This window comes from Engystomops pustulosus, chromosome 5 (genome assembly GCF_040894005.1).
Source record: "Engystomops pustulosus chromosome 5, aEngPut4.maternal, whole genome shotgun sequence".
Taxonomy (NCBI): Eukaryota; Metazoa; Chordata; class Amphibia; order Anura; family Leptodactylidae; genus Engystomops; species Engystomops pustulosus.
Genome location: NC_092415.1, coordinates 30849123 through 30862470, shown reverse-complemented (window position 1 = coordinate 30862470; position 13348 = coordinate 30849123). Strand labels below are relative to the sequence as shown.

The following is a 13348-nucleotide window of genomic DNA, read 5'->3' as shown; positions in this document are numbered from 1 at the left end:
TGAGTATTGTTGCTGACCATGTCCATCCCTTTATGACCACAATGTACACAACATCTGATGGCTACTTTCAGCAGGATAATGCGCCATGTCATAAAGCTGGAATCGTCTCAGACTGGTTTCTTGAACATGACAATGAGGTCACTGTACTCAAATGGCCTCCACAGTCACCAGATCTCAATCCAATAGAGCATCTTTGGGATGTGGTGGAACGGGAGATTCGCATCATGGATGTGCAGCCGACAAAACTGCGGCAACTGTGTGATGCCATCATGTCAATATGGACCAAAATCTCTGAGGAATGCTTCCAGCACCTTGTTGAATCTATGCCACGAAGAATTGAGGCAGTTCTGAAGGCAAAAGGGGGTCCAACCCGTTACTAGCATGGTGTACCTAATAAAGTGGCCGGTGAGTGTATGAGTAACTGTCCCTGGTTTATCATGGTGGATTTTGGTGGTAGATTTCCTTTAAAGATAAAAAGAAGTATAGTATAATTATAAATGTAGAATAGGGTAGGGGAACTAGTTAAAGAGCCTTCAGAAATGGATGTATTACTATATACCGATGATGGGAAAAAACCTGAGAACACCCATCACTAGCACTAGGTAACAGAGTAGTTCCCTTTTGGTAACAGACAAGAAACTTGATATATTTATGTATCTGAACACAAATGTATATTTGTTCTAGCAGTCACACGTATAACTGAGTGACCTTCCTGCTGTGTTCTCTCCTTTCTGCTATCTAATCGCTCTCTGTATCACCTCCCGTCTAGCCAGGTTTTAACTCTTGTTATTCTGATAGTCACAGTTCATGGATATAAAAATGTACAATTTGTTTCAAAAAATAGTGCCTAGTCACACAAATTGCGGCTCGTTCACGGCCACAAAGTGGTCTATTTTCTATGGTCACCACACTGGGACCCAGACAGGCGACTGCGATGCAAAAAATATAGCAGGTCCTATTCTTGCCGATGTTACCATTTTGTGGTGCTTGCCCCTCCCACTCGGGTAAAATGGGTCTCATACATTCCTAAGTTTCCAGCCTGTTTCTGGACATGGTCATATGCATGTTTTTGTACTCTGTATTCAGCTTATAGAGACACAACAACTCTAGAAACAGTTCATAATAAACGTATAATGTATAGAAAGATTTACAATAATGAAAAAATAAAATTCAATTAAAGGAAGATTTCAATCATTTTTAGATATGACCTGACAATTGTCAGGCTTCTGGGTAGTGAACCCCCTGGACCACCGCAGACGATGACACAAGCCGACACCTGGGACGGGAATCTAAGTGGCAACCGGTCTTCACCAGAGCCCACCGCAAAGCGGGCTAGACTTGTCCACAGGTGCAGCCAAGGTCGAGGTACAAAATCGGCAGACAATCTCGTGGGGGTCAGGCTGGAGGTCAAGATAGGCGGCAAAGGTTCGGGGTCAGAGACGGAGGAGGAGGTCAGGGCTGGCAGCAGAGGAGCGAAGTCGGGAACAGGTCCAGAGTCACAACGGGAGGTCAATACACAGGTCACAGATAATAGCTTTCTCAAAGGCATAAAGCACAAAGATCCGGCAGGGTGTGTGGGGAGAGGCAGGATTAAAAAGAATTTTGGGTAAGGCCACCGCGCTGGCCCTTTAAATCTTGTGAAGCCGGCACGTGCACGCCCTAGGACACGGGGACGCACGTGCACGGCTAAGGACCCGGAAGCAGGAGCGAGGACGGGTATGTTGTAGTGCCACGACTGGGGGCACACGGAGGGGCACAGGTGAGCCCGCGACCCAAGACATGGGTTGCGGGATGACCCGTTACAGGTAAATTGTAGTGCCGCCGAACGGAGGCACACGGAGGGGCACGGGTGCGCCCGCGATCCGAGACATGGGTCGCAGGACCACCCGTGACAACAATGAATTTTGTGTTAGTTTTTTTAACCATCCCTCCAGCCATTCACAATTTATGGCCCCCTTAAAGTTTGTATGTGAAGTACTAGCTAGTAATGTTTTATTTCCACACCACCAAAGTAAAAGGTTACCACTCCCCCTTCTTCAGTGGACAGTAGCACATAATTCCCAAATAAGTAACAGGAGCCATATTTTATGAACAGCACAGTGGCAAAAAAAATATCTCTGCCATTAAGGACTATAACACTACAATACTGCACTAGGTAAGGAATATGCAAATAAGCTTTCCAGGGTGGGAAATTCCTTATCCAGATCCATTAGCAGAAAAGTAAATCTCCATAAGGAAAATGAATTCTTCTTAATCCACAAATACTACACTATCACTATAAGTACAGTGTAACCAACACAAATAATTTCTGAACAAATATAAGATTGTACTTGAATGACCCCTCCGAGGAACGTCACAGCGGCAGCTACTCCGATTCTTTGCATTTCAAAGTCAGAGAAACCCAGATCATCCAGCGAGGTATTGGTGGCATTGTTGCTGTTCAGTGTAACAAGACGCTCAACGGCTGCACAAGATATGAGCGATGTGATAGCGAAGGTTCCTGCAATACAGAACACAGAACATGCACAGACCCATAAATGTGCTTTATTATTATAGGACAAAAGCAGATTTTTTTTGTAGTTTTGTGTTAAGGGAACTATGGTACCTTGTAAGGGCACATTAAAGGGGCCGCCAGGAACGTTGGGTCTTGGCAGACGCCCATAACAACCTAATGGGGATCCGCCATTGGTATCATGGTATGTATAATACTGTCCCCATATCTTGTAAACATATGTGACTAAGTCATTTCAGAAATGATTATATCACGTAATAATAGTAAACCTTGTAATATACTTCATTATGTTAAGCCTTGTTTCTACTTCTTTGTCCTGCAGTGAGCAATGTATCTAAAAGTTCACCTTAATAAAGGGGTTGTCTGAGAAAATTGTGAGGTGGCTGGGGAGGGGCTGCATAAAAATAAACATGTTCTTACCTTCTAGGTCCTTCGCGGTGTCCTGTGCTGTGGTCCCTCTGTGCCGCATCCCTGTTTGTTTACATGGGCACGGAAGCTCCGCTCAGACTGCTTCCGTGTGGCCTGGTACGCCCACCCGTTACAAAATCCCAGTGCCTAAGGCAGCGCTAGGACTGGGGTCGGAAGGGCATCTGAACAGAGCTTCTGTGCCCCTGTGAGAAAACAGGGGCGCTGCATATAGGGACACAAAACACCATAAGACCAGACCAGGTAAGTAAAAGTTTATTTTTTTATGCAGCCCCCACCCCGGTCCACATTGCTATTTTTTCTAATTGCCGGACAACCCCTTTCAGAGGGCACGCCTTAATTTTGACTAATGTATATAATGAAATACTGTACAATTACAGCATCTCTAAAACTTTAAAGCCATTTTTTTTATGAAATAGAGCGGGGGATAATAGAAAACTTTGGAATGAACTTCATTGGGCAGCTTCTCTGTGTCTTTTTCTGCTCATTCTTTCTCCTGTAGAGAGCAAAGTATCTGAAGTCCAGTACACAGCATAGAGATAAGGAGGGAGATTTATCATAAGAGTCTGAGGTAAAACTGTTCGAGTTGCCCATAGAAACCAATCAGAGCTCAGCTTTGATTTTATAAACAATTGTGGAAAAATGAAAGCTGAATTCTGATTGGTTGCCATGGGCATCTAGAACACTTGAGATAAATCTCCCCCAAGGAGAGCAGGCTAAGATTAACTCTTTCCACACACATATAATATTTCCCTTGATGATCCATATCTCTGAGGAGATTAGACTATCCAGGGACTGACTGTAAAGAGTGAAGTCATTGGATACTTTATCAGGTTCCTTTATCTCTCAGCTGTCAGGGCAGGAAGCTGATTTACACACCGCTTAAAGGACATCTATCACCAGGATGAAGGATTGTAAACCAAGAACACTTACATACTGGTGTGTGCCCCCTCTGGCAGGATCCACTCTTCCGTAATCTTCCTATGCCATTGTTTTTAAGACAAAAAGGCTTTAGAATTATGCAAATGAGCCTGAGGGTCTCATTTGCATAATTTTAAAAGCTTTATAACCAAAAAAACAGGACATAAGAAGCTAAAAGAAGAGCAGATCCTACCAGAGGGGGCACACACCAGTATGCCAGTGTTCTTGGTTTACAACCATTTATCCTGGTGGTAGATGTCCTTTAATTAAAGAAGAAAAAGAATGACACAGGAACAGATTTCTTTAAAAAGTATACTACAAAATTTTTTATTATCATCTTTAATTTTGACTGTAACTTTGTAAAACATTTAGTTACACTTAACAAACTCTGTAGACTACATTAGTTTGTAGTTGACCTGTCATCCTTCCGACATTTAGAGCAGTGTTCGGTAGTGACAAAATGAGTAAAATATGTTTGGTTGTTTGTCTTTTCCTCACCTGTTATTACATGACGACTCATTCCAAATAACGCATATATTAAGGGGGCAAAGAAAGAGCCGTACAACCCAAACACTGGATGAACTGATGACATCACTGCAAAGGCAAGTCCTGCAAGAAATGACATGCATCCTGAATACCATTATTACTATCTCTAGACAAAGGCAATGGATGAAATTACACAGAGGACTAAATCCCTAGCTTAAGGTGGCTTGGAACTGATAGAATAGTGGTCTATAGAAGCTGTATACATTTGAATGTAGTGAGTGCCCTCTAGTGGTGGCCATGGATTGTATGAATTTTAATTTAGTAGCTTTTATGTCTTGGAATAGATATGTGATATGTGTCATTAAGTCCAGGGTCAAGCATAGAAGGTGTTGGTGACATGTTATGCACTGTGTCTAGGAATGAGGAGCTGGGAAGACAGGTATAACCAGCCTTAAAACTTTATCTGTGTTTTTATATACACAGAAATAAGAAACAATATATAATAAATGCTGTCACAAAAGAATGGGAAAACTTTGATCATTTTTGAATGCTCTACAGAAGGGAAACATCAAAACCTACCAACATTTTCAAGATGATCCTCAGGAGTTCACATGTCAAGGTTCTATCTATGGCAACTCCAATGTGTAGGCCATAAAACGATTGATGGCAGTAATCTGAGACTTACAGCCAGGGTTAATGCAGGCATGTGGTAAGCAGGAGAAGCCTGTTTTGGCTACTTTTTGCCTAGCTAGCATAGACAACTTTGCAAAGTACTAGACCTGCTTATTATGGAGTAGAGGTTGGTTGCCATAGGGAACTAAAACAGTTTTACCTCAGAAATTTGATGATAAATCTACGCCATCATGCGGCCAGAACCTAAGATGGCCGCTAGCAAGGAGAAAGTTGGCCTGTAACCATAGTTATCTTAACCCCTTAATGACCGCCCTATCGGGATTCTACGGCGGTCATTAAGGGTACTTCTTCTGACGCGACGCCTTTCTACGGCGCCGCGTCAGAAGAAGATTTCGGGACATCGGGTCAGTTTAGTGCCGGTGTCGGGCTGTGATATCACAGCCCAGACCCGGCACTAACACCCGGGATCGGAAAAACTCCGATCCCGGGTGTTTAACCCCTTAGACGCCGCGGTCAAGCATGACCGCGGCGTGCAAGTGTGTCCCCCGTGGATCGGACCCCCCCGGTGTGCTTACCGGGGGATCCGATCCCTCCTGCCGCTGCCCCGGGTCCCGACGAGTGACCCGAGGCTGTCGGCTCCTCTTCTCGCCGGGTCCTGCCTTCCTGGCAGGACCCGGCTGTAAGTAACTGAGCATGCGCAGCATGCTCAGTTACTTACACTATACACTGCAATACAAGTGTATTGCAGTGTAAAGGCTTGAATAAGTGATCGGATGATCGCTTATTCAAGCCAAAATGTGGAAAATGTAAAAAAGTTAAAAAAAAAAAATTAAAACTTTTTATAATATAATTAAATAAATAAATAAAATAAAAGTCCCATAATCTCCCCAGTAACACATAAAATGCATATAGAGTAAATAAAACACAAAAACATACATATTTGGTATCACCGCGTCCGTATTAATCTGTACAATAAATCTAAATCAATATTGAACCCGCTCGGTGAACTACGTAAAAAAAAAACTCGGAAAACTTCCCATAATATACAATTTTTCATCAAACACCATCACAAAAAATGTTCTAAAAAGTGATCAAAAAAAGTTACGTTCCCTAATATGATACGACTGAAAAGAACAACTGTTTTCGCAAAAAATAAGCCCTCAACCAGATCTGACAACAGAAAAATACAGAAGTTATGGCCCTGAAAAGTTGTCAATAGTAAAAACAATGCGATTTTCTCCAATATTGGTTTTGCTCAGGAAAATTAAGCAAAAATAAGAAAAACTATATAAATGAGGTATCACCGCAATCGTAGTGAACCAGAGAATAAAGATAAAATATTATTTTTACATTACGGTGAGCGGGGGAAAAAAATGCTAACAATCCAAAATAAAAATTGATGATTTTGTTTGTGTCCCCCTTGAAATAGTTAATAAAATCTCAAGAATAAGCTTTAGACTCCCAAAATAAATTATCTATACATTGTATCTCATCCCGTACATAATAAGCCCTCATATGTTTGTATTACCAAAAAAAATAAAAATTTATAGGTCGTACAATGTGACAATACAAATCTGCTGTGAATGGCGCCTCCATTCATTCTATACTCGGCCGTGCGCCTGTACAGAAGTTTACCACCACATATGGGGTATCAGTACACTCGGGAGGAATTGGGCATCAAGCGTTGCAGTGCGTTTCATCATTTAATTTATTCTGAAATTTTCAGTTTTGGCCTAAATGAATGTATTTTCCAAAAAAATTCAATAGTTTCTAAATCGCAGGTCCATATTTTTTAACCCATGTGAAACACTTAAATGGTTAATAGACTTAATAGAAGTTGTTTTGCATACGTTGAGGGGTGAAGTTTCTATAGTGAGGTAATTTATGGGGTTTTACTATTATTTAGGCCTCTCAAAGTCACTTGAAAGCTGAGTTGTCCCTCAAAATGTGAGTTTTGGCAATTTTCATGAAAATAAGAAAAATCGCACCTAAAGTTCTGCGCCTCATAACATCCTAGAAAAATGACCGGAAGCATAAATTATCATCCCAACATAAAGCAGATATTCTGTAAATGTTAATTATCAAACTTTTTGGGTAGTTTTACATCTTGTCTGGAAACCAGAACATTTCAAACTTGGAAAATGAAGAATTTTTACAAACTTTTGCCAAATTTTCACTTTTTTTCAGAACGAAACGCAAAACTTATCACTTAAATTTTATAACTAACATGAAGTACAATGTGTCACGAGAAAACATTCTCAAAATCACCGGGATATGTTAAAGCGTTCCGAAGTTATAACCAATTATCGTGAGACATGTCAGATTTGAAAAATCGAGTCTGGTCATTGAGCTGAAAACTAGTGTCGGTGATAAGGGGTTAATTACAATGATTTCTGACATGCAAATCCACAACCGAATGTGAGGCTACTGTCATTTATAGACAATTATCTTGATTATCTCATTCATAAAGTTGAATTCAGCTTATTAGCAAATGCTAAGTGAGAGCCATTCGGAACAATAAGAAATGATCTTGGTTCATCTTTTCCAAAGACCAGAGACCAGCAACATCCAATAATCACACTTGTCTCAAGGTCCATCAGTTCTGACTCGGTATACATGGCAGTAGTGGTGGCTCGTATATTTTGTAATAATGAGATGACAAAAGTCCATGCGAGCACTGTGCACATCACAGAGGTCTGGAATGGAGACTCAAACAAGTGTGAAGAAACCTCAACTTGAGGCTTGAGTACAAAAATGACAAATGGTTGATTTGGTGATTAAGATGAAAGTCTCTGATGGATACATATGGATCTAAAAGCATTGAAGGGAAAAAGTGTCTAACAAAATTTCTTCCAATTGAAGAAATTTATATAGATGGCAGATGAAGTAAATTTGTACCCATTTAATAGTTGAAAGTTCAATGTCAAGATGATTGTCTATAATTGGATAGTAGATTCACATCCAATGCTGTAGTGGATAATGAGTTATGGAGCCTTAGTTTAAAACATAGTCATCTTAGCTTATTAGTGTATCTTTTACAGTGATAGATATCTTTTAGAAGGAAAACCTGCACTCGACTACTGTCTGATATATCTATACACATCTGTGTGCACACTATGCTGTATTGCCTGATCATTACAATAGGCAGGACCGGTGTTAGGGGGCATAAACTACCGTAGGTATTTGCCCAGGGGCCCATGGCCTAAAAGGGCCCCCTGCATGTGGACTTTTGTGGGCAGAGGATGTATTGCTCCTTTAATACCCGGGTGAAGATGCTTTTTATCTATCTCCTGTCTATGTATCTATCATCTATTCGTCTAGTTATCCATCTCCTATGATGTATCTATTTCCTTTCTATAGATCTGTATATCTAACCACTTATCTATCAATCAATCTTCTATCTCTCTTCTACTGTATCTATCTCTCATATCTATCTTCTATCATCTATCTCGCTATCTATATATAATCTACTTTATATTTCTGCATCTATAGATCTACCATCTATCTAAATTACCTTTCATATCTATCATCTATCTATGGATCTATCATATTTCATCTTTATCATCAATCTCCCTATCACCTGTCTATCTCCTATATAATCCTCCTACAGTCCCATAATACAGATACTTACCTACTACTGTGTGTGACTACTAAGTGTTATTATTGTGCAGGGCTATTGGAGCCTCTTACTGACTGGGACTGCTCATAAAATAGTTTTATTTTGGGGCCCCACTTTTAGTTTTGCCCAGGGCCCCAATTTGTCTAAAACCGTCCCTGCCAATAGGAATAAAGCACAGAATACTCAGTTGAGTCATTAGTATTACCTTGTGCCACCTGCTGGACGGTCAGCATCAACCCTCCGATAAAGTCTGGAATAAAGTATTCCCGCAGTTTATAGTTGGGAGCCCAGTCCAGTATAGGGATTCTTCTCAGCCACCAGCGCCTGACTTGTGCCATGCTGATGGTAGATAGTCGCTCACATAGTAAGCACAGGTAGCCTTCCCTGCGTGGCTTCTTGCTTGTCATCTCTTTCCGTAATTCTTGTAGATGCACATGAATGCAGCTGCACTGAGCAGTGATCCTGCTCTCTAGTGCTCCGACACTCTCAGCACCTGACAGCTGGAACGGCTGACGTACTGGCTGACACATTGTGATTTGCATGGCTTCCCGCCCATGTCCAAGTATTCTCCATGTTATGTAATATCTGTAACAGAGCCCAGGGAGAAGACTGACTTTACATACCTTGTACTTAGGTGGATATTATATTACTGATGATTAGATATATGTAAAGACGGATTTCGTGTGTAATGGGGTTATAGATTTGTTGATGTAGCAGCAGAATATTATCATTCCTACATAGGAGGTTGAAAAAATATTTATATCCTTTCAACTTTTCCTTATTTTAAAAAGTTTAGCTACAAATTTCAATGCATTTTACTGATATTTTATGTGATAGAGTATGTAGTATTCTGGAATGTAAAGAAACTGAAAAGTATGGCATGCAAATGTATTCAGCCCCCGGGTCAACACTCTGTGGGACCACCTTTAGCTTAGGGCTAGATTTTGACTGGGTCATTACAACCAATGAATATGCTTTGATATAGACCATCCTAATATAGATGTGGATGTAGGCTGAGGGTTTTGTCCTGCTAGAAGGTGAACCTATTCTCCAGGTCTTTCTCCAAGATTGTCCTGTATTTAGCTCTATCCATCTTCCCGTCCACCCTGACCAGCTTCCCAATCCCTCCTGAAGCAAGGATCTCCACCACATGATGCTGCCACCACCTGCTTCAGAGAAATGGTGTGTTCAAGGTGTGTCAGGGGTGCACCAGCCATGAGGTGAGTTGAGCCTCAGGCAGCACCAACAGCAGCGAAATGGGGGGCGGCATTAGAGGTTCTGACAAAATAGTTATACTGACAACCGAAAAATCTTTAACTGCAGGAATAAATCACTAATCAAATATCTCCGCTCAAAAGAGTAGGAAGGCCCCAGAAACATCAAAATAACCCCTATCAAGCTTCCATAGAAGAGCACAAATATGCCTCAATCGATAAATAAATCAGAATCTTTATTATAATTTAATATTAATATTGTACAATGTATTAACACACATTCAAACATATGTCACAAACATATGTATTAACCAGTACCCACCAGACGCCATGACAGCCCTACCAGTACACAGTGTCCGACACCCCAACGCACTTTTCACACCCTGACAAAGCAGTTTGTGACATATGTTTGAATGTGTGTTAATACATTGCACAATATTACTTTTCTGAATTGGGCATGTCGCAATAGCAGTACCTGTCATATATAATGTTACATTGGCCTGGATAGTGTTGGGCCAACACCAGCGTTGTATATACATGTAATAGTGTACCCCTCCAGTTTTCCCACACTGTCCGTATTTGCGTTTGTTTTTAATGTCCTTTTTTTAATGGGTTAATTTTAGTATTTATGTATTTGCTGTAAAATAGTTATACTGCAAGCGGTGGAGTGGGGCGCTTTTCTATATCTCCGCTCAGAAAATAGAGTTCAGGTTCACCCCTGGGTGATGTAAAGTTGGCTTTCCTCCACACATAACATGCATTTAGACCAAATATTTTAGCCTCATCTGACCAGAGCACCTTCAAAACATAACGGGCACATTTACTAAGGGTCGGCACACCACATTTCTGTCGGGTTTTCCAACTATTTCCGATTTGCCCCCATTTAACAGGGTTTTTTGGCGCACGCAATCGTATTTTGGCGCAATCACGCCGTCTTTCATGTGGCACAAATCGGGGGGCGTGGCCGCCGGACAACCCGACTGATTTTGACAACGCGTGGGATTTAAAATTCAAATTGTGTCGCAAGACATGCACTAACATACACCGGGAAGAAGGTGAACTCCGGCGGACCTGAGCGGGGAAGTGACACATGCAGGATCTCGGGTGCACAATCTTAGTGAATCTCGCCGGACTTCATCCTCGTCGGACAGTCCGAAACAGGGATCACGACAGGATCGGGTAAGTAAATGTGCCCCAACATCTTACTGGCTACTTTCATAAATTGCTCTCTTCTTGTCATTCTTCCATAAAGATCAGATTTTTAGAGCACATGACTAACAGTTGTCCTGTGGAAAGATTCCCCCCCCCTTAACTGCTCCTCCAGAGCGACTCCTGGCTGCTTCTTCATGTTTTGGCAAGTAGCTTTTGCGCCGCACTCCTTACGTTCAAGGAACATTGCTCAGTGAGATCTTCAGAGCTTGGGCTTTATTTTTTTTTAATAGTTTCTTGATTCTTGGCTCTAATTGTACACTAATGTCCTCTAACAAACCACTAAGGGTGTCACAAAACAGCCATAGTCATTCCAAATTACATACAGATGTTCTCTACTAATAAGGTGACTTCTTAAGGAAACTTGACACACTACGGCTGGGTTCACACCTTGTTTTTATGCATATGTTGTAAGGAGACGTCAGGAGATGTGGGATACATCACCTGGGGTACCTCAGTCGCCCTGAATGTGTGGGTGTACTTCAGGTAGCACCCGGCGATTGGCTGCTGCTGATGAACGGCAAGAATGGGCAGTGTCTCCGCCTGCCGCTATTTGTCAGAATTTCTTGTTGTTGTTGTCCCGCAGCTATAATAATTTAACTTTAGTGTCAGAGGTATGAGAAGTTGCGGATATTTAGGTCCTATTAGCATATACATATGTAAATGAAGGGTTTAATTTCTATTGACTTTAATAATAGGTTACAAGCAAAGGCAAAAACAAATGTCCCATTTTATTTATATCATTTACTGATCGCTATAAATAGAAGGGCAGGGCAAATTTATAAAAACTCTCCTAAAGGGAACCTTTCAGCAGTGATTGACCTAATAAACCACTACCAGTATGTTGGCAAACAGGTTTACACCTTCAGATCATGTGTCTTTCATGAGTTTCGTGACATCATCATGAAAATTTTATTTGAAATGAGGTGTAAATTGGTTGTATCATTTATTGGAGGTGGAGAGTTTGGCACTAACGTCAAGCTCTTCTCTCCTCTGAGTGCCCCCTTCACTTTAATTGATGTTCTTGCATCCAGACACATTACTAACCAGATCCAGCATGTGATGTCAATCACAGCAGAGGGGATATTCTGAGTTGGGGAGAGCTTGACTTCAGCACTAAACTCTCCACCCCTTGACTTTATACAACCAATTTACATCTCACTTCAAAATTGATTCTCCGTATGATGTCACCACACCAGGGTATGAAATAAACACGATCTGGAAAGAAATAATATGCTTCACTAGATACTGGTAGTGGTATATTGGGGCAGATTTACATACCCGGCCCATTCGCGATCCAGCGGCGCGTTCTCTGCACAGGATTCGGGTCCAGACGAGATTGATGAAGGTAGTTCCTCCGCCGTCCACCAGGTGGCGCTGCTGCGCTGAAAATCATCTGAACGCGCCGGAATACACCGAGCTGGACCAGGTGAAGGTAAGCGCTTCCCAAGCGACACATTTTTGGTTTATAAATGCGGCGGGTTATTGTTCGGCCACGCCCCCCCATTTCCGTCGCGCGCATGCCGGCGCCGATGCGCCACAATCCGATTGCTTGCGCCAAAATCCCGGGTCAATTCAGGTACAATCGGCGCAAATCGGAAATATTCGGGTAACACGTCGGGAAAACGCGAATCGGGCCCTTAGTAAATGACCCCCATTGTGTTTATATATGCTGACAGGTTCCCTTTAAAGTTAGACAGTAAAGTTTCTCATGCTGCATGATAAATCTAGTGCAGTTTTTATACTGTCTATTGTAATTGTATCAGTTGACTTAACAGAAGAAAAATATTAGATTTTGGTGCATGTTTGAACACTGGTTTGAAACATTTTAGGTTCTTTGGTTGTCAAGGTATAATTGGCTGTGGTAAAATGTGATTTAAAGGGGTTTTCCCACAAATTCAATTTTGTCCTATCCACAGGATAGAATCAATCATAAATATTCAGCACTCCGCTTTTGCTAAATGGAAAAATATACGGCCAATATTTGCCCCCCATACATTGCAATGGCCTCACGACACCCAACTGGAGCGGTACTGTGCTACACATGTGCGGCACCGTACCGCTCCGTACCCCGTAGAAAGATAGGACATATATTCCTATGAAGAGGGGCGGGGGTGAGCGGCGCTCTCCCCTTCCTTCTCTCCCCTGGCACTGCCGTGTACCCACCGGCAACGGCAGTGTGAATGTAGCCTTATAGTGTATATAACGTTTCGATCCGTAGTAGGATCTTCCTCAGGCAATGTAACATGGAGGGTAAATAAAGTTTTGTTACAACAGCATATAATCTCATTTACATAAGTAATAAAACAAAGAACACGAAAAAAAATC

The 13348-nt window shown here is 41.7% G+C and overlaps 1 protein-coding gene across 3 annotated transcripts in view; it reads right to left on the bottom strand.

Annotated features, from left to right (window-relative positions):
• Positions 1-9078, bottom strand: part of SLC26A7 (solute carrier family 26 member 7) — a 32633-nt gene extending 23555 nt beyond the window's left edge. For 2 of the 3 annotated variants that reach the window (XM_072151517.1, XM_072151518.1), the window contains exons 1-3: positions 8803-9078; positions 4358-4468; positions 2331-2500 (exon numbers count right to left, since the gene is read on the bottom strand). In XM_072151517.1, coding sequence (XP_072007618.1) covers positions 2331-2500; positions 4358-4468; positions 8803-9004 — 483 coding nt within the window. In that variant the 5' untranslated portion in view covers positions 9005-9078. Of the gene's footprint in view, positions 1-2330; positions 2501-4357; positions 4469-4924; positions 5136-8802 lie in introns of those variants that run through there. The other variant, XM_072151520.1, reaches the window with a different exon arrangement.
• Between the last annotated feature and the right edge of the window lie 4270 nt (positions 9079-13348).